Source organism: Coturnix japonica, chromosome 11 (assembly GCF_001577835.2).
Source record: "Coturnix japonica isolate 7356 chromosome 11, Coturnix japonica 2.1, whole genome shotgun sequence".
NCBI lineage: Eukaryota > Metazoa > Chordata > Aves > Galliformes > Phasianidae > Coturnix > Coturnix japonica.
This window is the reverse complement of record NC_029526.1, coordinates 1,673,798-1,699,821: the sequence shown is the minus strand read 5'-3', so window position 1 is coordinate 1,699,821 and position 26,024 is coordinate 1,673,798. Positions and strand designations below refer to the sequence as shown.

Sequence of the window (26,024 nt, the reverse complement as noted above, 5' to 3'; positions counted from 1 at the left end):
ATGTCCTCCTACAGTACAAGGGCAGCAGCACCCTCAGCAAGATCAAAACCAATGCCAAACAGGGCTGCCAAATACAAAGCAGGGAGTGATGGAGGCTCTAGAGTTAACTGCCAGAATTCCCCTGCTGACTCCTTCCAGTAAAAATCTTGTTCAAATATTAACATGGCTCCTCTCTACTCTCTCTTATGTTTTCTCTGCTGCTAATGATATACAGGGTTAATTTCTTTGACTCATACGTTGTCCAGTGCTGGATCTGGACCTAACCCAACAATAAGTGCATTAAATCTGTCAGCCTCATCAAATCACCACGGCCATCCTAAAAAAACAAGTCGGTTTCCTCTGAGCACGCCCTGTATTTGTTATAAGATGCATGGCACTAATTATATGCCTGACCCTTAGTTATTTATTAACCAAACAACCTCACCATCATGGTAAGGGTGTGCAGGTCATTTCAGGACTGGCAAACTTCAGCCACCCTTTTGGAGTTCCCTACCATTCTCAGTTCCAATACTTGCAGGTCAAAGCTATTTGGGCCCCATTGATCTAAACAGCACCTTCCTGTTGGAAGACGTTTGGCATTCTCTCTTGTTACCAGCAGAGTGGGCAATAACTCATCATACGCCTGTTATCAATACATCCTCTGCCTTTTCTCTGCTGCAAACTTGGACTTTTTCTGCATCATTAACGATTTACTACCGCCACCTAGTAATAAGTCCATGGCATTACAACCAGTTCTTGGCTTCCTCTCACTCCAGAGCATCTTTATAATCCTAACACTTCAAAAGGGCTGAATGAGGCTTCCCAGATGACTTCCCCACACTTAACTCTGCAGATCCTCTTGACAGCCCAACCTTTGTACTGCCCTCACTGAAGCATTTCCAGTTGTGACCCAGCAGGCAGAGATGAGATTTTATCTCTATCTATTCTTTAAAAGAACAGCCATACGGGATATTGGGTCAACCTAGACAGGGATCCTGTTCAACACATAGTTGCCTGTGAGATAGCAGAACACAGGGCATGAAGTATCATGCTCTTATTGAACACGTCCCAACTGTGTGCAGCACAGACACACAGAGCCGGATGGAGATTCTATTTAATTAGAGCTCCTCAAAGGATTTTCTTCCTATGGATTTCCCCAGTCCTCCCATAAACACACATAAATGCCCACACAATATCTGCAGGAGCACACGGCAATGAGTTCCACAGCATGACTGCAAGCTGTGTGAATCCAGCCTCCTCCTATTTGGATTTGGTACCTTGCAGTTCTTGCACTGCCCAAGATGGCAAACCATGTACTCAGCCCCCAGAATACACATACATCATTGTATAGGCTTCTAAAAAACCCCTCATAATGACACATTTGCCTTTCTAGCTATCCCCTGCTTTTCTAACCATCATCATCTGGACCTTTCCCAGGTTTACAGCATTGCTTTCCACAATGGAGATGCAGGTGCACCACAGACAAGGGAAGCGGGTTGCAGTTGTTTTCTGTACAGGCCCCATGTCCTCTGCGAGTTAATCCCAGCATTTTCCCCTTTCTAATCCTTTCTACCACTGATGTTTCCATGAAGCCTGTTTTTTTTCTGTGTAGCCTTTTCATTGTGTAGCCTAAAGTGTCACACTGAGTCCTAACTGCATCAATGCTCCTGCCCGTCAAGGGACCATGCTGCTCTGTGCTGACTCTCACCTGTCACTGTGCCCACCCCTGCAGGGCCATCTCTCACAGCCCATCTCCAGCACCTTTCACCTTACTGCCCACAGCAGCTCAGTGTCCTTCACAAAGTGCCTCCTTGATGCTCCATCACTCCTTCCAAGCCATTTCTGACCACTCTTGGCAGTTCTGCCAAACCCAACCCTATGGCCACCACCTCCAGCACAGGAAACCATTCCCCCCATCCCTTTCCTCACTTTTAAACAATTCAGAATCCCCATTGGCACACCTCCCCTCAGTCTGCTCAGCCTCCACTCCTCACCCAGGGAACTTCTTAGAAGCCTTCTGGACTTCCAAGACAAAGACAGCAACCCAATGGCCACATCTATGTGCCTGCTGGCTCCCCATTAACAAAAGTCATGTCCTGTTTCTCCATACACTCATTACATTTGCCTTTCAGTAGAGCTCTTCTGCACTTGTTGCACACCAGACAGTGAGATTCCCACACCCTTTGCTCTCTGACCCTTCCGAAGCCCTGAACAAGAGATGTAACACTTTCTCATGCAGAAGTCATTGAATAGTCATGCTAGCTGCTGTTTCATGAAGCTCCTCCTGAATAAAACAGATGGAACTGTCTTTTCCTCTAAGAAACCACCTCAGGTTTCACATACTGAAAAGAAACCAAAGCGAGGCAGCCTTCTTACATGACATGTAGCCTGGGCAAAAGCCCAGCTCTGCAAGACTAGCAGATGCTTTAACCTGCACAACTCGTGCACTGCCCTTTATATCAGGATTCAAATCAGAGAGCTCTCTATCAGCATTGGTTTATCTTGATCAAAATCACCATTTGCTGTTCCAGAGCCACATGCCTTGCACAGAGACAGTGGTTGGCTATTAGGCACAATTTCTTCTTGGAAAGAGTGGTGATGCAGTGGTACAGCTGCCCAGGGAAGGGAGTCCCCATCCCTGGAGGTGTCCTAGAGCCATGGGGATGTGGCACTGAGGGACGTGGTGGTGATGGGCATCTGTGCTGAGCTCTCCTCTGACGCCATGCCAAAGGGCAGGCCTGCAAGGCCTAGTAATCATGGAAAAATGGCTGTTTCAATAAGGCACACCTTGACACCACTGCCTCCCCCTGCTCTGCCATTTGTCATAGTTAAAAGGACTGCAGTCAGACAGGCTGACTTCACCACTGATACGTGGACTTCATTCCAGAGGAGAAACATGTTCTACGAGGTTTATGCCACACATTCATGGTAACCTGCAGCTGGTGCAGAAGCTGCTGCAAAGGGCAGGGCCTCAAAGAGATTCCCCAGCAACCTGACCGGCCATCAGGAAACCTGAGACATCTTAGGAGGTAAGTGATGCTGGTGAAATACACACTTGGCCACATGAAGAAAAGACAGGAGTTCCTCAGAGAAGCTGAAGTGAGATGTGAAAAGAGGGGTTGTGTCCTCAGTGCTCTCTGTAAAGCTGGAGGCTGGTTCTTCAGGACAGACTTGAGCAGTCACCCAAGCTCTGCACAGAACCCCTGCAGCATCTATACCTTTCCAAATGCTACCTGCACCTATTTCTTCCTTTGCAGCAGGGTCAGACAAGAACTTATGCCAACACACTGAAATAAATCAAACAAAACAACGTCAGCAAGACTTACTGAATACAAATACAGCAGAAAGAGGAGCACAAATCTTGCTTGGGGAGTGGAGCCAGCTACAAAGCCTGACTGCAGACCATCTTGCAGTGTAGTTTCGCTGTGCCAGTGGATGTGCCTTTGCTGTCTGTTAGCCCGTGCCAGAAGAGCACAGTTTTGCCACTAGCAAAGGGAAGGTTGTGCTCCTACAGCTTTGGAAGTTAAATGCTTCAAGAAGAGATACTCAGCGTACAGTTCTTACAGAGCAACACCAGGTGATGCTTATCAGAGACTGCCTGCCTTTTGGCAGGGCTGGCTATAGGTTTGGCTCAGGGACTATTCCGTGGTTTTAAATACAATATTTTCACTTGAAATTGTGAGAGAGACAAAGATTGGAGCAAATCCGAATGGCAGAAAGTCAATGTACCTAAGCACAAAGTAACACTGTACATTTTCCTTTTTAACATAATTGACCTTGCATGGCAATTTATAGACCGGATCCTCGACTCCTACCATTTGGCAGCCACTAGATATTAACTAAGCTTCAAAACAACATCAAACCACGGCTGATGCTTAATTATATAAATTGACACTACCCATTGACTCATAGAGAGAAGAAAACAAAACCATCAGCCTCTGGATGGCTGCAACATGGGCCATACCTAATCAACAAGAATGTTCTGTTCCACCTGCCCCACAGACCTGTTAATGAATCCACTACACTATGACTCGGCATGCAGCTCACCACAGAACACAGTAACCCAGATAAAATCCTACTTCCTTAAATGAATAAAGATGGCAAGCACTCCTGACTTAGAAATTTGATGGATCAGAGAGCTGCAATAGATTGAACGGATCATCTTCCAATTCAAACCCCTCTATGAGTCCACAATGAAAAGCCATTTACAGAGACCCTGAAGCAGAGCGATTCAATGATTCAGTCAAAAACAACATTAGAGCTGAGTGGGGAATGCAGGCAGGTAGCACTCCTTTACCATTAAATCATCCCCTAAAAAGGTATCTAGAGAGATAAGAAAATAACAAACAGGAACGTCTATACAGACACAAAACTTTATCGAGTGGGACTTTATCCAGAAGAGCAGCACTTCATGATAGGAAGAGCTGAAATAAACGCTTCTAGATCAAGAAATTGAGGTCCCTCAAGTACCTTCCACATCAATTAATATAAAGTAATAAGGTTTTCAGAGGAGGACTGTATTTATTCACCCATCTGAGGTTGCAGGGAAATCTTGCTTTGTGATGATATTATCTTCCATCTGAGAGGCTCATATAATAAGCACAGCCACTATAAAGACCTTTTTATCTGTAAAACCATCAGCACTGGTTACAAAGGACTGATAATATACTTAATGGCTTAAAAACAACTACAGCAAATGAAAGAGCAGTCGTTAACATTACAGGTGACAATTAGAATGTAAGTGGTGTCTGCACTGCTAGACAGCGAGTACTGCTGCGAAGAGCATCTGTGTGTTGGAATGAGGTGGTCCTGGAGGTCTCTTCCAACTCATAGCCATGCTGTGATTCTATGTGAAGCTCAGCTTTCTGTCTGCCTCCTCACTCCCAAACCAAAGCCCTTTGTGTCCAAAAGTCAACCTGAATACAAACATCAGATCAAAAAGGGAGGGGCAGGAAAGAAAAAGAAGTGGAACAGCACCACTGTATAATGCTGAGCCAATGGCTGGCAGCAGTTTTCCTGGCTGAACACAGGGCAATCAATACAAGTAGAGACCAACAAAGGCAGGTCTGAAGGGGGAAAAGGGAGTAACTTCCTACAAACCCTATTTTCATGTAAATAGCTATCAAATGAAACACAAGATTAAATCTAACCTAAATTCAGAAGGTTATTTACCCTCACCCTGTAGCTCAGGAGATGTTTTTGTTATGCTCCTGCTCTGAACACAGCTGATAGGGAGGACGAAGCCATCACTGCCATGCTGTCACCCTGCAGCCACTGGAGCCCACTATCAGCTCCCTGCAGAAGGCTGGTGTTTAAAACATGTCCCACCTAGACAAGCTGTATGCAAGATAACCTGGTCATGGGGCACACCTACTGCATAGAGCACAGAGAGGCTGGGTGAGGCTGTGAGGCTGCTGCTGTGCAAGAACAGCCATAAGGAGGACATAAATGACACACTGAGAACCCTCAGGTTCCTTTCCTGGGGCTGCTCTCCTAATTAAGAGCAACAAAGTTGAGCACATTTGCCTATATATATACACACATATATATATTTATATACTCATATATATATGCCTATATATATATATATGCCTATATATATATATATATATATATATATACACACATACATATATATACATACTCAACGTGAAGATCAAGATCATGGCATCACAGAACTATTGAATGGCAGACTGTAAAGCAAGCAAGCTTATGCAGGGTGAAGAGAATAAGAGAGCAATTAGATGGAGCCTGGCAAACCTCAATGGGTAGTGGATAGCTAAATCCATAAACATGATAAGCAGAGCATCTTTTAAAATAAAATAATAATAATTAAATAAAAAAAAAAGACCATGGTTATGAGAAAGAATAACCTTCTTAAAAGGTGTTTATTGACTCGCAGAGAGTAGCAGCAGAAAGAACAGAATGAGGATGAGGCTGAATGTGGCTACCATCCAGTAATAGGAGGATGCCTACCTCCTATTACTCAGCCTGGATGGTGTGCATTAACTGTGATCCTGGAGAGCACCTTTCAGTTCACGTTAGAAGAAAGAACGGGAGCACAGCTGAAGATGTAAATCAAAGCACAGCACATGGTGACAACCAGGAAACTCACATCCCAAATACACCCCACTGGTCTGGATGAGATCCTTCCAAAAATTCCCTGCGTACAAAATGACTGCTAACTCCAGAGTGGAACTGACACACTGACCCACTTTGCTTTCATTTCTTCCATTACACAGTACCAAAACTTGCAATTTCTAAGCATACCGACCAACCCCTTAAGATGTTGAAGGCAACTTATTTTTACAGGTCAAAGCCTAGTTAAGTTAGCAACAGCAAAAAGTGATGCATTTAGAGCAGTTCTCAAGCTGCTCTGCCTTCTCAGCTCCTACAACCACCATCATGAACTTGAAAGGCAGAGGCAGACAAAGCAAAGAGCTGCAGGCAGCCAGCCAGGCTCAACCCAGCCCCAATGCCAACCTGCAGCAGGATGTGCCTCCTGAAAACCCATCTGCAATGAACTGGGCAGCCGTGTACCTTTAATTAAAGCCTTCAGCACACATCTTAGGTGAAAGTAGTATTTGTTGCTATCAAAAATAATCTCAGACCGCTGTTACCCACGCATTTCTTCACAATAAGGCTTCACAGAGGAGCTGTTTCAACATGCACTACCTGTGTGATCAAATGGGTCACAGAACACATCCAAGTTAATAACAACCCTAAAATCAAGCAGTGCCCCCCATGCTGTATTATTAACCCAATTACGTGGTTCAGTTCTCCTGCAGCCCCACAAACTGGTCTAATAGCATAAACCAGAGGGTGCTGGAGAGGGACTGGCACAGGCAGACTAAGGAACTCGTATGTGAGTGAGTCCTGGGGGTGTTTCCAGGAGTCATTCTGGGGGAACTCACATCTGTTTGCTATTTACTACAACCCTACACAGGCTCCTGAAGTTGACACGCAAATGTTCCTTAACTCAATACAGAAAAAATGATCCTCCTCCTCAGTAATTTAGTGCTAAGTGATGGCTTTATGATTCCTTATGTGTAGTTCACTTATCTATTTGTGAACTGCATGGAGAAACAACTAATAATTGAGCACTGCTCAGTCTGGATCTCAAATAATTACACTGAGAAGCCTGATCTGTTCACAGCCAGCAAGAGGAAAGGTTTAAATACAGAGCAGTAAGCCCTGCTAGGCCACAAACCCAACCTGCAGTGAGCAACTCCAGCAGGACACGGTACAGACAGTATTTCAGTTATCAGCCCAACAGGGTAATCTGAGAGATGCTTATTGCCATAATATGTATGATACTGAACAAAGCATTGCTTCTGTCATGGCTCTGGTTAAATTACTCCAGTAACCACTTCTATCTTAAAGCTCTATCAAAATACTCAAAGGTTTCTATGGTGCTCAGCAATGAAGAGGAGTCAACAAAGTAGAAAAAATAAGGAAAAGAGGTAAGAAAAAGGGAACTGTAGGCAGTGATTATGTAAAAGCAAGTACTCAGAATCCTTCCAGGCAACCAGAAAGTCTCCTTCAGCCATTCTGCAATAACCTGAGTAGTTTGGTGTAGGCTCTCCATGAAGAACCACAATGTGAAGTAAACTGAACTTCTCCACACTTCTTTACAGGATTAAGCCTTCCTAATGGATGATAATTGAGGGGAGCAACAGATACCAGGTACGAGTACCTTATGTAAGAGACCAGCAACTCTTCCTGTATTGGAAACAGGGAGGAAAACACACATCTATGGACTGGAGCCAACAGAGCTGGGAAGAGCGCTGCAATCCAGGACGTGCTACTGACATTATATTTACTACAGAGACAATAAAGTCAGTTTTGTATAAGACTTTACTGAGACATCATATGAAAATCCCACGTACCACTTTGGTCAACTATTTTTAAAGATGGTTCTAGAAGAGCTTTGCAGCAGAAGATATACCATAAAGTATTTTAAGACATCGCTTGATCAGCTGCATAAATCCTTAAATAAACTTAACAGAAATGACTTCTAAAGATAGCAAATCAAGCTGGGTATCCAAAATGCTGGTTTAGCCAGGAGGATTTGAAAGCACACTGAATCACTGTTTGCTTGCCATAAAACGTTCATGTATTTAACCCTGCACTTTCAGGCTTTGGCTGGCTCTAGAAGCCAAGAGGAAGGGTCCTTCTCATCCCATTTAACAACCAGGCCTCTCCTGTCCCCTTCCCCATTTTCTGCTTAAGCCTTACAGATTGTGAGAGCTTAGCATGCATTTTCCATTGTCTTGTTTGCAGCGTGGGTGAAGAGATGCTTCCTAGACTTGCTCTGAATTTTACTATTTTCTTTTACTGTAAGGACAAAGACTCTGGTGCTTGATGTATCCAGCAGATAGAGTTAATAAAAGATAAAAACAGCTGTCACAAATCAAGAGAATGTGACAAACAGGGGCAAGGCAAAGAGCCACAGATGTTTCATCTAGAGAGAAAACCACGAACAGTGATAGAGGTCTTCAGGCATACACCTACAAAGATGTAAGAAATCAATTGTTTTCCACCTCCACATGAGCTAAGAGCAATGGGGAGCCCCAGGGAAGAAACCAAAACTTCTTTCATCTCATAGGAAGGAACAGAAAAACAAGACTCCTCCAATACTTCGTTCCCCTGCTTCATCTTGTCTGACAACATGCAAGACAACCTGAGAAGAAATAAAGAGCTGCCTACAAACATCAAGAAAAACCTTTTGGCAAGGGAGGAGTGCAAAGGAAATGAGCTCCAAACGAAACCAAAATGGACAGCCCACTCATCAGGTTGGTGGTTTGTGGAGGTGAAGTGATGGCTTTTGCAGAGAAAGGGGGCCCAGGGAAGATTTCATTTGCGGTGCTCATTTTTATTTCAATTACATCTATAGAAAGAGGGCATTTATTTTGCTGAGCAATGGCACAGGACAGCTGGACAAACTGCTTCGGTTGTTGCTGATCTGGCTTAGGGCATTACAGTCCCAGAAAGCAAATCTAGTACAAAGCAAGCTTCTGCACTCCAAATGATGCTGTTTTGACTGCACACTAACTCAAGTCTATTAAACACCCCTGAATTTGAAAGCCTGTTTTTCTAATAAGGAATCTGAATCAAGCAAGTAGTGAATAAGCCAAGCAGCATCTTTCAATTATACAAGTATGGTAAAAAAAAATAATCAAAAGGTTTGAAAAAAGAAAGCAGTGATGAGCAGCTCTCCAATCAAGAAGTGCAATACTGCACAGCAGAGCAAGTCAGTTACTGACCAGAGCAGTGAGGCCAACCTGATTGACTGAACTTTCAGCCCAATGCTACCCCCACCAGCACCCGGCTGGGCCGAAGCCAAAACAAACATGGCATAATGCACAAATGTCCTGAGTTGGAACCTGATATGGCCCAAGTGTTTGTTTTCAGGAAGAGGAGTGTTGAGACAGAAGCCAGGACTGATTTCCATACCAGGTTCTGGGCTCCTGAACCGTGACTTGTAATAGTCATGTCCTGCTTAGAGAAAGTTAATCTGTTAAAGCAGAAGTGAATTAAGAAAGTCTAAGGAGATGAACTTGGCAGGGTTTTCAGTCACAAAAAGTTAAAATTACACTTTGACAAGAAGCCAAGACACCAAGCCTACCAGTTCTTTATGAGCTCTCACTATGTGCTATAAAGGACCTGACAACAGCTAAGCATCACACGTTCCTAACATCAGTTATTTGAGCAATACACTGTAAAAATGAAATAGGGCTCATCCTCCCAAAGCCAGGAAGACTTTGAGACCCAAAGCTCAACACTGAGCTGCAGTGCAGAATCATGCATTCATTCCATTTCATACAGATGGTGGGAGACTGATCTAACTGCACCTGCAGGATCCCTCTTGGTAGCCTAATCTGCAAGTGATCAAACAAACAACAGGTTCAGAGGATCACATCTGTACAGTTCACTGCTAAATAAGCACTATCTGAAGTCTCAAGTTCACTTCCTGCTGCTGTTTTTTTCCCCCCCTTACTCAAACAAAAGGATTCCATATTCCACATTCACTACATACGCTCTAGAAACAATAGTCAGGCACTCTGAGTTAAACATGCCACAGAAAACCTGCTCTTGTAACTCTTAGATTTTAAGGATGTTTATCAGCCAAGCATCTCAACACTGGGAAGGGAAAACTCATGCTTCATCGTATGCATGCATACAACCTGCTTGGCTGGGAGGACTGGGAAGGAGTCAGCAGCCTGAGAACTGAGAAATCTATACCTGTTAATACAAGATCACCTTGATCTGCGTGTTCCCAACCTATCTGCAACCAAGTGTCACTTCAGGAAACTGGAAGTGTGCTGCCTTCCTCCTTCCCTGGTCAAGTTCTGAAGGAATAAAGACTCGTGACTCTATTCTCCCTTCAGTGGTATAAGCTCTAGATCTGATACAAACTATTAGCAAATACAGCCTGCAATAAGACACAAAGTCTTCAAGGTACAAGTGTCACTGAAACTGTCCTCCCAAAAACTGAGTTATCATAAAAGCATGGAACACCTTAAGGGAAGGGACCTTCAGAAGTCACCTGGTTCAATTCCTGCTTAAAGCAGATCTAATTCAATCAGGTTGGACGAGACCACGTCCATCTGAGTCCTAAATATCTCCAAGGCTGGAAGGCTGAACAACCCCTGTGTGCAGGTCAGAAATCACCAGGGAGAAGAAACAAAGGATGGTTGTGGTCACTGAAGACCAGCAGCTCTTTGGGCTCGTCTCTGGCAGTGGACTGGCATAAGAACACTTAACTAACCTAGAGCCTAAACTAAAAATATTATGGGGAAAAAAAAAAAAAAGGAAGCAACAATATTAACTGATCATACCACTCTGGCACATACTCCTGCCTTTCTGGTTAGAGGGTGGAAAGAAGACAGGAGTGGCTACAACATGAAACTCCCAGATATAAGACACTCAATCGTGACATTTTATTAATGGAGACACACATTCATCGATTCATACATAGGAATTATTTTAAATGAACATTCAACACAGACTGCAAGTCAAAAAACACCTTTACGATTACTTACCAGGAAGCCTGTTCATGTTGACCCCTTGAGCAGAAAGTCCTATTCCCATATACCTTCCAAAAAAGAATAAAAAGCACAGCATCAGTCAAGCTCAGAATGGCCACATTTCCCACAGCCTGGGGGAGAAACAACATAAGGAAGCCATCTAAGGTAAGGCTGTTGACTGCTGATTGTTGTTATTCCCCCCACTAAAACCATTTGCTACCCATCGAACCCAAACCACATCTTTCATTTTATTGTCCAGTCACCCAGCGCTGTCAGATCACAGCTCTTCCAAGTGAGCCTTTGTTTTTACAACTATTGTTAGTTTCATACCATCATCTCATTTCACTTCCAGGATATTCATTATGGCAGTAAACACCCCAGGCTTAGTGCACATCCCTGCACAGCATCCTCAGCCACGGGGACAAGCGGGAGCAGAGGCCATTAATTCCTCTGCCCCATATCCTACCTGTTAACTTATCTAACCATCCAGGCACGCAACATTATCCTCTATTTCTATTACATTCCTAACAGATTTTTGGGGACGAACCTGGTCAAACAGCATTTGCAAATGCAAGCAGATTCATCTTAATCTACACATGCATTCAGGCCGGCGAGGCACAGCCATTCTCCAAGGCTCCTTCCCCAGTGGGTAATATTTATGCACGTACCCATTTTGTTTGTTCTATTTCTGTTAATTTGCACGGTCTGTAATTCTCTTAATATGCCCCGGAGCCACAGAAACAGCTGCTCTGCTCAGCTTATTTTTAACGAGCTTCCACGTTTTTAGGTTACTGAGTCTGAAATTAACAGCTGACTGTGGGGCTCTTGTTCATGCACAGTTATAAATCTAAATAGGTTGCAGCCACTGTCCTACTCTTCTTTCATAGCACCAGCTTTCTTTCTTCCTGTGGTTTACTTGCTCCATAAAATACTAACCACGTCTAAAAATATTGTTCCTGATTTGTGCCCCACAGTAACTTCAGTGGTCACAGGCGTAGGTTGATGGTTGGACTATGTGATTTTATTGGTCTTTCCAACCTTAAGGATCCCATGATTTCTTCAAGGCCTGTGGGTTAAGTCCCATGTAGCAACCACTTCCCATTCTTGCATTCACAGTCTCCACTACTGCCCTGGTTGGCCCCAAAACACCCACCCAGCCACTCTCTCCTCAATAAGGCATAGGGAGAAAATAAGATGGATCAAAACAACAAGGAGATCGCTTGCCAGTCACCATCACAGACAATACAGATCCCACCTGAGGAAGACTTCAAGACTTCGTTCAAGTTTTGTTGCTCTTCACCACCTTTCACTATCACAGGGACCACAACCACCACCTCATACATTATTCAAGTGCTTTGTGAACTTGGTGCCTTCCAGGCACCTCACAGTACCCATCCCCCTTCAGTTACAAACCCTGATCACCGAGTTGTTAATTACCCTGTGCTTCACCTTTTCTTTTAGCTGATCCCTGTCCATGCTGGGTTACCTTCAGAGCAGACTGGTATGTGGCCATCTTTCAACAAGGAGATTCTACTGCTGGAACTGCATGTTTGGATTGAAATTTGACAAATAGGGCCACGTCAACACCCAGCTACAACCAAGAAATGCCAACCCAGGTCCTCTAGCTCTAAGCACATGGAAAACTATGATAATTACACAAGCACCAGGAAAGTGTTAGCTTTTGATAAAGGAAATAATGAGAAGGCCACTGAATCTAGACAAAATCCCAATGGGCTTCAGCAGCAGCCTGTTCAGGAGCAAAAGGTTTGAACTTCTTGACAGCATTTAGGTCAAACTAATTTATCTTGGAAACTCTCCAGTTGCAGAGGACAGAATCCAGGACATTTGGCTGTATCTCCTATTTCTCATTAGGAAGGATAAAAAGAGATTTGTGAGGGTTTCCAAAATGCTTTGGTTATCCATAATCACTATCAGCAAAGCTGATATTCTCCATAGAAGTGCTAAAAGCCTACAGCCTATCTACAAAAAGAAGAGCTCAGAGCACTCTGCTTGTTGAGACACAACACTGGATGCTCACAGTGGAGCTTGGGCACAGTGCATGGAGGATCAAACAAACACTCTGAGTGTACTAAGGTTTGCACTGCTCTTAGGGCAGGTGAAAGTTTGGTTGGAAAACTAAACTCTGAATAGCCTGTAATAGGTCCTGAAGTAGAAAGCTCAATGGAAAAGACAGGCATTGCTTCAAGATCTACATGAACCAGACAGTGACAAGCTGGGAGTTCATTTCAAAACCTGTATTTCCAAAGCACTGCAAAGATGAAAGAACCTCCTCTCCAGTCTAGCTGCTCCTCAGCAACTTAGTGTAAATAGAAGAAACTGTTCCAGATGAGGAGGGATACCATAACTGCTAGCACCTTTGTGCCACAGAATCCAAATGGGAAGACACTGCTTGTTCTTTGGTCTATGAAGTCCAGGCAGTTCCTTTAAAAATGCAATATAACAGTGATACGAAGGGACTAATTGATCCTTGTGGGCTCCTTCCTACTCTGAATGTTCTGTGACTGCAAGGGAAGATCTGACTGCTGTCTACAAAGCTAAAGGGCCCAGAAAAATACTGAATCTCTGCACTCAGAGAGGTTCAGAAACTTGACTGCATACTGTTCTGAATAAACAGACCTAACTGATGCTGAGCCTGCTTTCAATGGGGATGAACTGGATGATCTACCAGGACCCCTTCCAGCCTAAATGATTCAATGATACTTTAACTTCAAGACACTTTTGTTGACAGGCAGCAAACTCTTGGCTACAGAACACAATGCAGGACACCAAGCAAGCTGGGAGAAGACAGAACTTCATGGCACACACGTACATCATGAGCTGATCTGATCACATCAACTGACCACAGCTCCCTCCCTGGTCATCACAGAGAAAGAGTTACCCAGGAAAAAAACTTAAAGGATCTACAGAACAATCCTGAACTCTCAAACAAAGAACGCCATGATGACTCCTGCTGGGCATACTGCCACAAGGGCCTGGGCTGATGGTGTCCTGACTTGAAGAAAAACAACAAAGAAGGTTCTGGTCTGATGTAGAGAGCTCAAGGAGAAAAGAGACTTGAAAGCACAGTGAGAAAGAGAAAAGAAAGCACCATGTTATTCATTGGGATCTCCATTAAAAAAAAGACAGATTTCTTTTTCCCCTGAAATCAAAGTCCTTTTAAAGATCACGCTCTGCAGTTAATGGCTTAGCTATTTCATTCTTTACATCTCTTGAATGAAGACCAGATAACCTCTAATGACTTCTTCCTGTGTTTTATGTACAAATAACATCATTGTGGTATTAACTCATCAACAGAAGCCAAATCATCCTTTAAAAGCAGACTGAAACAGACTGGCATTTGGAAGCCTCTAATAATTCCTCCCCAATGGACACATCTACAAAGTATTTTGTTTCTCCGTCATGGCCCAACCTTCTCAGAGCCAATCATAAGAAATTCTCCTGAATCATCTCCTGGTCTTAAAGACTCTCTGGCTCACCTCCTGTACCTGATGTTTTGAGAAGGAAATACATTCTTTAACATTTGACTTGGAGCCGAACATCCATCGAGTCCTGGTCAACTCCAGTGCTTTTACACTTTGAGTTTGTTCTTTGCATTTTTCTCATCTAACAAAACTTTAACCTTTGCAGGGTGTATTCCCTGTCCTCTCTCACCCCTGTGTCTAATTGTGCCAACTGTATTCACTGTTCATCTTGAGTCTCTCCAATAGCTCATACCCATTTACTCTGATCCTTCAAGAAGCCTGCTTGAAGAGCCTCCATACCACCTGATAGCATTTTACCTTTATGATTCCATCTTGTTAGTAACTTGCCTTAAAGAAACTTCCTCAATTTACACAGCATTTGTCGTTTTGGAGGAACATGAAAGAATTTGGGTTTGGGGGCCTTTTTTATAGTACCTCTCAGAGGACATTAAACATGAGTATTTATGCTCAGTGCTGCATAATGTTTTAAAAACTGCTGCTCAGAGCATGAGTCAGAAGCTCCATCCTCTCATGAGCTCCCTGACTAACCTCTTAAATCAGTCATTTACAGCGCCTAAAAATTCTGTCTCTTACTCCTATGTGACACACACATGATCCATAATGAACAAACCATCCTAAAGCTGTGTTTACAGCCTGCCAGGCACAATATAGAAGGTTTCTCCCTAGAGCTGCAAGGTGATCTCTTGCTTTTCACCACCTACCTTCTTAAAGCATTGACACATAATGCAGCATGTTTGTTAGCAGTTCCATTTCCTTACTCCTCCGGTGTCTGGAACCCTCTGCTGCTGCAGCTGCAATTTTCCTTGCTATGTAGCAGGCTTTGTTGTTTCAGTCTCTTTCCAACTGTGCACACTTGCAGCAAGGACCAGAGTCCACAGCTAACGTTACTCTCCAGCTGTATATTGCTTCAGAGGGCAGTGGGAAGTGCCACCTCTGCCTATTGCTCAGGCCTCGATGAGTTGTGATTCAGAGTTCAAGGTCCCAAATTGTTTGGACACACAGTAAAAGCACCATTAAGACTGAACCATTAATAGCAGAGTGCTTGGCCCTGCCTCTGGCAGGCCTGAAAACACTCAGCAAGAACCTGTTGAGGAGCAGACGGCTTGGTTGCTCCAGCAGAATGACCCAGATTCACTGGCATCACAGCTGCAGCACTCTGATAGCGTCTCTTCTGTCCCCAGCTCTTGCTGGATAAGGACACAAAGCAGTTGTAGCACTGCACCATCACCACTATGGCTGCAATACTGAGCCAAGTATTAGAAGCTAAGAAATAACAACCATCAAACTCGGATAAAATAGGTCATTTCCCACTTTGCTTATCCTTCTTAACTTTATTATTTTCTATGCAGACCCATCCTCCCCTCTTCTCAGCACTACAGCAAATCCCACTCACATAAACAAGGGCAAAATGTGCACAACAGCTTCTTTCCATTTAGGACAAAAACAGCTTTAAATTAGGGCAGGAAACTTGTATTTTTTTCTAAGAAGAAAGTACTACAAAAGCCAGGAGTTCTAAACTCAAGACTACACTTCAATCCAGACACACAACATTATGGAAATCATGGAATCATAGAAAGGCCTGGGTTGGAATGGACCTGAAAGATCATCATCCAGTTCCACCAGCCAGCCAGGGGCAGGGCTGGCAACCACTAGATAAGAGTGCCAGGAACCCATCAAGCCTGGTATTGAATGCCTCCAGGGATGGGACATCCACAACAAAACATGAAGATGACCACAAGCCTTCCTGCTTCATAAGATGCTTCTCCTTACAGCTTAGAACAATCATTAAAATAAGACTGTAATGACTGTAGAACTGTACACACAACTTACAGACAATATTAACTATGTCTTGTTCAGCTTGCTGGATATTAACTCCACAGCCCACAGATTATATCCAGAACTTCACATTGACACATACTTGATTGCTAGTTATTATTTCAGAAGCTAATTTGCTTTTCCCATCTCCTATCGATTAACACATCAGAAGTGATGGATTAAATGAGCTTTGAGACCTTAAGAGAGAAAAATTCATCTCCAGCACTAAAAGCATCAGCTGCCTTTTGAACTACTTGTGGACAGACTCAATACGGATGGGGCTGAGAGCACTGATGGAGCTGTGAGTGCCCCTGCTCACTGCAGGGAGTGGGACCGGGTGGTCTTTAAGGTCCCTTCCAACTCAAATGAACCTACTATTCTATGACTCAATTCATCCACTGCAGTCACTTTTTGAGGGATCCAAAGAGCCTCTTAGAGGATGCACAGCTGGTGAAGCACTGGTACAGCCGTACAGAATAAATGTAAGCAACAATAGCATCCACCTTCAAAAGACATCTCCTAGAACCACCTTCTCAGTAGCTGTGAGGATATTTCCACCTACCCCCACACCAGTCAGAAGCTTCAAAATGCTCCAACACTTATTCAGCAGATCAATTCCAAACAGAGCAGAAAGGCAGACAAAAATAAATGCAGACACATGTCAGTGATTCAACCAGGACAACAGTTTTGTTTCCCCTCATCAGCAACCCAGGCAGTTACCATAGCACCAAACTCCTTCCAAACTCTACCACACCTCAGCCCTGCCCTGTGGAAACCAATTGCTTTTTAGAAGTTAAATGGGCTCAGCCAGCCAAGTTCATCAACAAGTAATTTAATAAAGAGCCCTCTCTGGAAGAGTGAGAGAAAAAGCCAAAGCACAGACTGCATTTCTACATCAAATAGTAAATTTTACTGATACAAAAGCCCTCAATTTGATGTACTGAGTTGGCCAAGAAGCATTATGAATTGCCACAGGCAGGACACAAGTTGTCATGGCAGTGACAATATTTAGGCCACATTTAAAACAAACCATCTCCTAAGGAGGCTGCTCTTGGTGTTAGACAGGGTTATGCTTTTGCACATCCACCCACTAGTTCTAGAAGCAATGCTGATCCCTGTATCATAGCTCAGTAGGTCACTCTCCCACCTCAGTAGGAGTCTATCAGACAACAGTGCACATCAGATAAAAGGTAATCGATGCAAACAGAGAACCAGACATCGCCAAGCTACCCTTGGAATATGGCTGAGATGTAAGGAATTAACACAGTACAGTGTTCCCTGCCAGAGGTCCCTGAATTATATGGGCTCTGTAACCAGTTTGGATTTAGCAAGCACTAGATATTTTAAATTGCCTTTAAGATTTGTGTACATCATTAAGAACGCTGCTGTCCTTGCCCACTGACTTCTGGAACGATCATCCAAGGAGGATCACCCAATGCAACAAGCAGAATCTCAACCCTTAACGCCATCTCCAAAGGCTGCAAGCCTGCCCTGAGGGCCTCACAGTCCCATACATGCAGCATCTCAAGGAGTTAGAGGCAAACAGCCCCCAGCAGCAGCACACACCCACGTGACAAGCAATTCTTCGAGCTAAAGGATGCTCCTCCAGCACAAGCACACAGACAACCTGCCAAACAGTCAGTGTCAGAGTTCAGCAGCTGATCTAAAGCTGCTTTGTGCAAGCAACCCACAGAAATGCTCAAGATCCAGCAGAAGGGCTAAGAACAGACCTACTATTTGACAGCAAATAACTAACACTGAAGTTCCAGCACCTGGATCTGTTTGGCTTCTCAAGTGCAGGAAGGAAGAGCGCACAGGTAGTTTGAGGATGGGGAAGAACACAGCAACAACAGAATTCACATACACTTCTTATCTGTCAGTCTTAAGAATGCCAAGAGCCAAGAACATCTCTCTTGAATGCCTGGAGAGCACCCAGTGCTTTGGAGGCACTCCTATGCACAAAATAAATAAGGGTGAGTCAGAAGGAGGAAGAAAGCAATTAGTCCGTGGCTGTAACTGGACCAGAGCAGTACACTCTGGATGAAGAGAGGTCATTTCTTTATCTGGAAAGCTGCAAAAATTTATCCAAGAAACCCGAAAGCAGTGCTCAACCCCAATGCTACTTCTGATTCTTCCCTGAAAAGAAAGATATTACAGCCCTTTTTAGTGTACTTCTTAATGCATTGCAAGGTACCATGTTGGGATGGTTAAACAATCCCAGCCTCTCCTCTTCTGAAGGCCTGTGAAGCACAGCTGGAAGGAAGACAAGATTTACCTCATCTGCAAGTTGGGGAAAAGAAGGCAGGAAAACATGCCAGTTCAGCACTGCTTGGATCACAAGCCTGGAACCCATTTACGGTGCCAAAACCAAGCTGACACAGTAGTCACTCCTTACAGGGTGCCTCATCTGTATGCTGACACACCAAGGCTCAAACTGAAGAACTGGAAATGCACAGATGTAAATTAACAAGTTCTGTAGGCCATGATTTACAGCAAGGTGGTAGTGAACCAATAATATGACTGTCACATAGCAGAAATCCCTTGGATTGGTGTTTTATGACAAGGACCAGATCAGAGCAAGCAGCCCAGCTGAGCCAGGAGCCAAACACGGGGTGTTTCTCTCACCCACAGACAAGTCTGTGATTCAAAGGCTCACTGCACCCTGCAGCCTCTTCTGCTCTTCTCCAAACCACCACCTGGCAGGACTCCTGCCCTCCCACCTACCCCCACGCTATACCTAAAATACTGAAGCAGGGTCACACAATTAGAGATTAATAATGCCCCCCCTGTCACACCGATGGCATTCCAGAGTCTTAAGCAGTGTCTTGTGCAAAGCCTTCAACTGTCTGTCTCGTTGTCTGAGGTGGGCCCTGAATTCATGCCAGGTTTAGAGAGTGGAGAGAAATGATAACCCGTATCAATTCACCACCTGCAACTTGACATTGTCCTATTTATGGTGGGGGGAAGGGACAAACAAGCTAGGCCTGTTTAAAGAACTTACCTGTGCTGCATGGATTCCATCTCCTTGGCCTAACAATGAACGTTTTGGAACCGCACCATAATGGAACACGATGAATCTCTAAAGTGGAAGTGGTTCTGGTTTTATTTGTGGATAATGCAACGCTCTGTGGCAGAGCTTCAGAAATAGCACTGACTGACTCCAGAAAGAATCCCAATTCCCCGAGCTGAGGTCAGGAAAGACAAATAATGCAAGGCTGAAAAGCAGCGTATAGAGGCAAGAAAATAGAATTCTTAAGAGCTGGTGATAAGCAGCCACAAGTATCCTCGGGCTGGAGGAGTCCAGTGCACATCAACCCCTCTAAAGGCAAAGAAGCTCTAAAAGCCAATATACATCCAAGAGATGAGTGAGCAGAACAAAATCAGAGATGCTAACATAACATCTGCTCAATTCTTTTATGAGTATATAGTGACTGCCACAAGGAGGAGGAAAACTTTCTTCTCTACCACAAGGTATGGGGTGGACATCTCCCTTCCAATTGTAGGGTCACATCCAACTGGTAGGTCGGCCCCAAGAAGGATAAACCTGTCCTTCTCCATGCGAGTTACCTTCAGGAAGGGGATGGTGTACGTTATCACCTACATGTAGGAATACTGAAAGACAAAATAAAGATCAGAAATGGAGATTTGACTTGAGCATCATTCCAGAAGGAAGGCACAGCACAGGCTGAGATCACTGTTAGGATCCCAGAATGACATCACCTGCCCCAGAGCGCAGCCACATCTAAGAGGACCTCAAGCAGCACTACACAGTGGTCTAAACCAACAGCCTCTGAAGCCAACGTGTCCTACCAAGGCAGTTTTCCAACTGCAGACTTCCACTCTTGCCAGCTGATTTGCTCCCCAGGTCAGCTGCTGCTCAGCAAAGTTCACATAAACCACATCAGTGGCTCACACAGCATTCGCTCCAGGAGCAGAACAGAGCCCTGCTGATAACAATTCACCCATTATTTATTCGAGTTACACCCAACTGAATAAGAAAGATTTTTGTTCAGCTTGCCATGCAGGTTAACAGAGTTCCCTTCCACACTGCTCAGTGTCACTGCAAATTTTTATCCCGTGTATTAAGGCAGTTTAATTGGCTTCCACAACCAGAAGGACAGGCACTGCAGATAACACCAGTACCCAAGAGAAGGGCATCCAACAGAAGGCAAACCATAGGAAGGCTGCACCTCCCACACCAAAGTCTAACAATTTCAGTCCATTGTAACAGCAAGTAAACTTCAAGCAGCAGCCTGAGCTCCTGTTTTCTCCACTAAAAGACACTGGGAATGTAGAAGTAATACCCAAATCAGAAGAGGATCATGAAGCTCCAACCCCACCACCACAGGCAGGGCCACCAACCTCCACATTGATACCAGCCCAGGCTGCCCAGGGCCCCATCCAACCTGGCCTTGAACACCTCCATGAATGGATGGGTCACCCACAGCCTCTCTGGGCAGCTGTTCCAGCACCTCACCACTCTCATAGTAAAGAACTTTCCCCTGACATCCAACCTAAATCTTCCCTCCTTCAACTTCAAACCATCTCCCCTTGTCCTGCTGTTATCTACCCTTTCAAATTGTTGTCTCCCCTCCTGTTTATAGTCTCCCTTTAGGAACTGGAAGGTTGCAATGAGGTCACCCTGCAGCCTTCTTTTCTCCGGGCTGAACGAGCCCAGCTCCCTCCCTTCCAATCCCAGCCATCTTGTGATCCTACCAATTCCCTTATATGTCCACGTGCCCACAACAAGGAAGAAAAGACTCAAAGTGAAAAGCAACCATACTAAACCTGCAAACAAGGAGGAAGATTTGATTTGTAGTGGGCAGAGACCTGGCTTCACAGCCTGGACACGTTGTAATCCCCACTGCTAGAAAAGCAGTCAGGAAAATTAACCTGGCAGTAGTCAATGTAATGCCATTAATGCAGGCTTCACAGAGGATGATAAATTCTTCACCAGTTCATCGTGCTCCACCTTCATCAACAAAGGAAGAAAGAATTCCCCTCAACGACAGTTATGCAAGTTGTTTGATTTAATTATTAAACAGAGAATTGCCCAGATGCATAACCCTAGAACATTTAAACAATCAGTTCCCATCATTCTCTAACCTGATTTATTAGCTGTAAACACAGTCTGAAAAGTAACTTTTTACACATGTTCTAAGGACGTCCAGTTTATCCGGTCAGAATTCACTTTTGCTTTATTCCCACCTTTCTGTAGCAGACATTTGGGAACAGCAGTGGCTGAGGGGAAGGAAACAAACCTTCCCTTCACACTTTCCCTTTTTGTTGAGCAAAACTACTTCACAAATTGTTTTAATGAGACATTTATACTCTCCCACTACAACAACGCTTCCTTAAAGCACCACGTTTCGGCTCTTACTTCTCTTTTTAATGGAGCTATCAACTGCAAAACAGATATTCCAGTCTAGCAACTTGCTTTACATCCACAAAGTTGCCCTCAGCATTACTTCCTTCTATGAGAGCTTAGGAGAACAACATAAACTAACAGGTGACGTGAGCTGCCATCAATCAGTGTGAAGCCACCAAGGAAAATGAAAGGGTCTCTGCACTGCAGAGCACCAAAGGTTGAGTAGAACAGCAGCCAGGCAGTGGCTGAGCAAGCAGGACTCGCTTGGGCAAGGCTGTGTGCAAATGGGAACGAGGTGAGAACTGCTTACTGACTGTCACTGGGGGTATTTATGTGTTGTGTTTAAACGAATGTCTGAGGGACAGCGTATATTCAAACAAGGCTGTGTAAAATGTCAGACACCCTCCTGCTTATAAGCTGCCTTCAATTACTGGAAGGCTGCAGCAAGGGCTCCCTGGAGCCTTCTCCTCTCCAAACTAAGCAAGCCCAGCTCCCTCAGCTATGAGACAATTCACCTTGCCCCAAAATAAGGAGGATAAAAGCCCAGTTGTCTTTCTGAGTCACAAGAGCCTCTAAGTTGTGGGTTGACAGCCCTACCCTGATGAGTCTTACAGACACTGCTCCTGTTTACCAAGTGGAGATCACCAATGGGGAAACAGAGGCTGCGAGATGTGCTGACAAGCCAACAGCAAATAGAAACAGCTATTTTACAGGGAGGGAGGGAACGAGGATAAAAGTTCAGCGCTTCCAATATGGTTAAGGTTGAACAGTGATGGACATCACCATGATGAAAACATGAGTTATTTGTGGCAGCTCAGGAACACAAGAGTCATGTAGGTCCTGCCAGTCTGCTCAGGTGAGCAATGCTGTGAGCAAGGCAACAACAGGACCATGGAGAGGGTCAGATGGAAGGGACCTTGGGACCCTCCTTCTTCATCCTCCTGTCCAAAGCATAGATAACACCAAACACCCAGAGTCTGCCATGCAAATCTGAAGCTGGAGATGCCACAACCTCCCCAGGCACACCATCCCAGGGCTTAAAACTTACCCAGGGAAAATTATTTCCTCACATCCAGTTAGTGTTTCCCTTGCCACAACGTGTGGCCATCTCCTTTTGTCCTGTTGGGCTCATGGACAACATGCATAATGGCTCAGGGATTCAAGCCCACAAGCAAACCTTAAGGGAGGTGATGGCCTCAAGTTGAATTAGGGGAGGTTCAGGTTGGGTGTGAGGAGCAATTTCTTCTTCCAAAGAGTCGTGAGACATTGGAATGGGCTGCACAGGGAGGTGGGGGAGTCCCCATCTCTGGAGGTGTCCCAGAGCCGTGGGGATGCGGTGGTGATGGATGTGGGCATGGCGGGGTGGGTTGGGCTTGATGATCTTAGAGGTCTTGTCCTTCTGTGATTCTATGAAAGCTCTTCAACTCTTTGAAGTGATCTCTGTGAGGGCTGACTGACCGCCCATCTGAAAGTAGAACCCTGCTCCCTTATTGGAGAGGGTGGCAAAAAAAAAAAGCAGCAACTTCTGACACGGATGTCAATAGATTAAATCACTGCAAATATTGCTATGTGACCAGTTTTCAGCCCATTATCTTCTTGACACACCTTGCCAGGAGACTGAGTAACAGGCTGTGGGCAAGAGAGGAGGCATGGACAAAGGGAAGATGACATGGAACTGCTTCCCTTGTGGCAGACAGGGAGGTGAGAACTGGGCTGCAGCTAATCAAGGGACTGCAAACTGCATTCCACTCTGCTCTCTGAGGATAAGAACCACCTCCCCAAACATGGTATCAAGAACCACAGACCCACACACAGATGGATCTGATTTGTTACGTGAAGAACCCAACCTCCTTTCCCTAACAACAATTCAGCGGTAGGCTGGCGGCCTCTCCTTTAGCAGAAAGGACAACAAAACTAACAGACAAACGTGTCGTCTCAACATTAAAGACTAAAACCAACCATTGCTCAGCCGAAAGCAACTCAGTCATCGTCCTTTAGCTCAATGGAGGGTGGCTGTATCTCACTGCACAAGCAGTGGAAGATCCCAAGCTAAGAGAAGCTGATAACTCACATACACTTCTTAAGTGCACCAAATGGACTCTTTGCATGTTGTACCTTGCTCTGTGTACCTCGACATGAGGACATACCCCATAAAAGCAACATCTCAGGCTGCAAACAGCTCGTCAGGGGTGCTTCAGGATCCTCATATCTCAAAGCCACTGGGAGCTTCTATCCTTCCTTTCTTTTTTGAACATCAGCACTGCCAGCACCTAGGCTACACGTTTTAAATCTAAATGTGAAAATCCATCCCAAACTCCAGCATCAGGCACAGTGAATCCATACCTCGTTGTTCCAAGCAGCATCAATGCATGACAAGCTACAAAGCAGACTTTATACCCAAAGTATGTACTCTAAAAATGAGCTCAGCAACACTACCCTTCCCCTCCCCCAGCTAGAGGGCCTCCAGCTGAGCTCATGGGGACAGACCTTACCACTTATACCACTTGAAAACTTCCTTTCCAGCCCCTTCTTTAGCTCTCTGGCCTTTTATTCCTTTAACTGGAGCCACCACAGTGTAATAAATAGCAGAGAACTTCTTAAGAACAGAAACGCCTGTGGCACAGTTCAGTATTACAACACACTGGGCCCCAATGGGCTGGCTTTAAACTATTAAATATGAGACATACAAGAGTTAGCTTTATATTTATAGCACTGCCTGTCACTTGAAGTCACAATTACAAACCCCCATTACCACAATGCCCGAGATAAAGAGCTCTCTCTACCAGGAGAAATAAAACAAGAAACAGGAGTGGCTGGGACATAAGTCAAGCTGTCCACTGCACTGACTTCAGCCCATGTCTGCATTGCAACAGTGCTAACACAAACCATTCCCTACTGTCCAAAGAATTCCTGGAAAGTAATTGTGGAGAAAGAAGGAGAAAGGAAGAAAACACAAAAGGCTCCTTTCAGCCCAGCACTCATCCATGCACAGACAACCCTTTATTGCGATTATTGTAATAAATGCAACACAGATGAAGATGCTTTTCCCAAACTCTTTTCAAACAGACCAATTCTGAAGTTAATAATGACAGGAAAGGATTTCAGCAGTAAAAAATAATGGCTGAAGTTTGGTCCCCAGTGGGAATGTTTGCTGTCCTGCCCTAAGACCCCTGCAACGGCCACAGTTCAAATGTGATTCTTACAGGACTGGGTTAATTAACTGCACTCAAGACCTTTCCCAATGCTGCTTTACCTTCTGGATGGCTGCAGCTGCAATATTCATCCTTCAGCAAGGAAAAAACTACACGTGGGCTCACACAGCAGGTTTGTATCTTTACAGTGATTAAAAATTAATCTACACCAGCAGCAGAAGCCCAAAACCTTGTTAGAAACGCCCCTTTATTGCTTTCCCATCATCCCAAATCTGGTTTTAAAGGAACTCCATCAAGGACATCCTGGGCCAGTTCTATTTTGGCTCAGAGTAACACCCAACAGAGCGACCACAGAACCAACATTCACCACCAGGTCAGGTCAGTGAAGCACCTCTTAGTGAAGTACAGCTAATGCCACCAGCAGCGTTTGCTGCTCTCACCATCCTTCCCCTCAAAGCAATGTAGACCAACAGAACAGCCGACAATACCAAGTGCCACAAAAAAAGACACATTTTGGTGGGGAAAAATGACCAGAATGCTCATATTTAGCATTCTAGTTCTAGCTTTCTCTCCCAAGCTCACACAGGTGTCGTGTCACGATGCTCTGCAGTACAATCTACCCTGAAAGACAAGTCCAAATTCAGGCCCTAGACTAGAACCAGTACAAGCTGCATGGATTCCAGCCTATACCCACAAACACTACAGTTTCCCCTCCATAAAACAATCATTTCCTTCATCACATATATAAAGCCTCTAAGAAGCAGCCTCAGAAGTTCTCAATAACACCATGACTATTCTTCCCCATGCAAACACCCAACAATCCAAAACTAATTTGCAGGCCCCTCCCTTCCTCTTCATTGCACACCTTGTTTGGATCACAGCTGACGATGACTGAGAACACAGCACTTAGATCCCGAGTCCCACATTTTTTCCTCGTGAGATAGATTAATGAGAACAGCCCCATGTCATCACCTGGCCAAGGGTTTAGGCAGAGGAACTCGGCGATTGGTGGCTCTCATCCTCACCTGCCTTCAGAAGTGCCCACCTTGAAGCCCACCCACATTTCAGCATGAAAGTCACTATGAAAACTTGATTTCTACTGCAAGATGGGGGTGAACAAAAGTGAAATCCTTCTATTGCTAATTCCATCTGTCTTGAAGGGCACAGACTCATTAGT

At 44.6% G+C, this 26,024-nt stretch overlaps 1 protein-coding gene across 4 annotated transcripts in view; it reads right to left on the bottom strand.

Annotated features, from left to right (window-relative positions):
• The window catches only part of RANBP10 (RAN binding protein 10), a 42,864-nt gene that overhangs the window by 14,605 nt on the left and 2,235 nt on the right, over positions 1 to 26,024 (bottom strand). For 3 of the 4 annotated variants that reach the window (XM_015873678.2, XM_015873676.2, XM_015873677.2), the window contains exon 3: positions 11,025 to 11,077. In XM_015873678.2, the coding sequence (XP_015729164.1) occupies positions 11,025 to 11,073 (49 nt within the window). In that variant the 5' untranslated portion in view covers positions 11,074 to 11,077. Of the gene's footprint in view, positions 1 to 11,024; positions 11,078 to 15,213; positions 15,361 to 26,024 lie in introns of those variants that run through there. The other variant, XM_015873679.2, reaches the window with a different exon arrangement.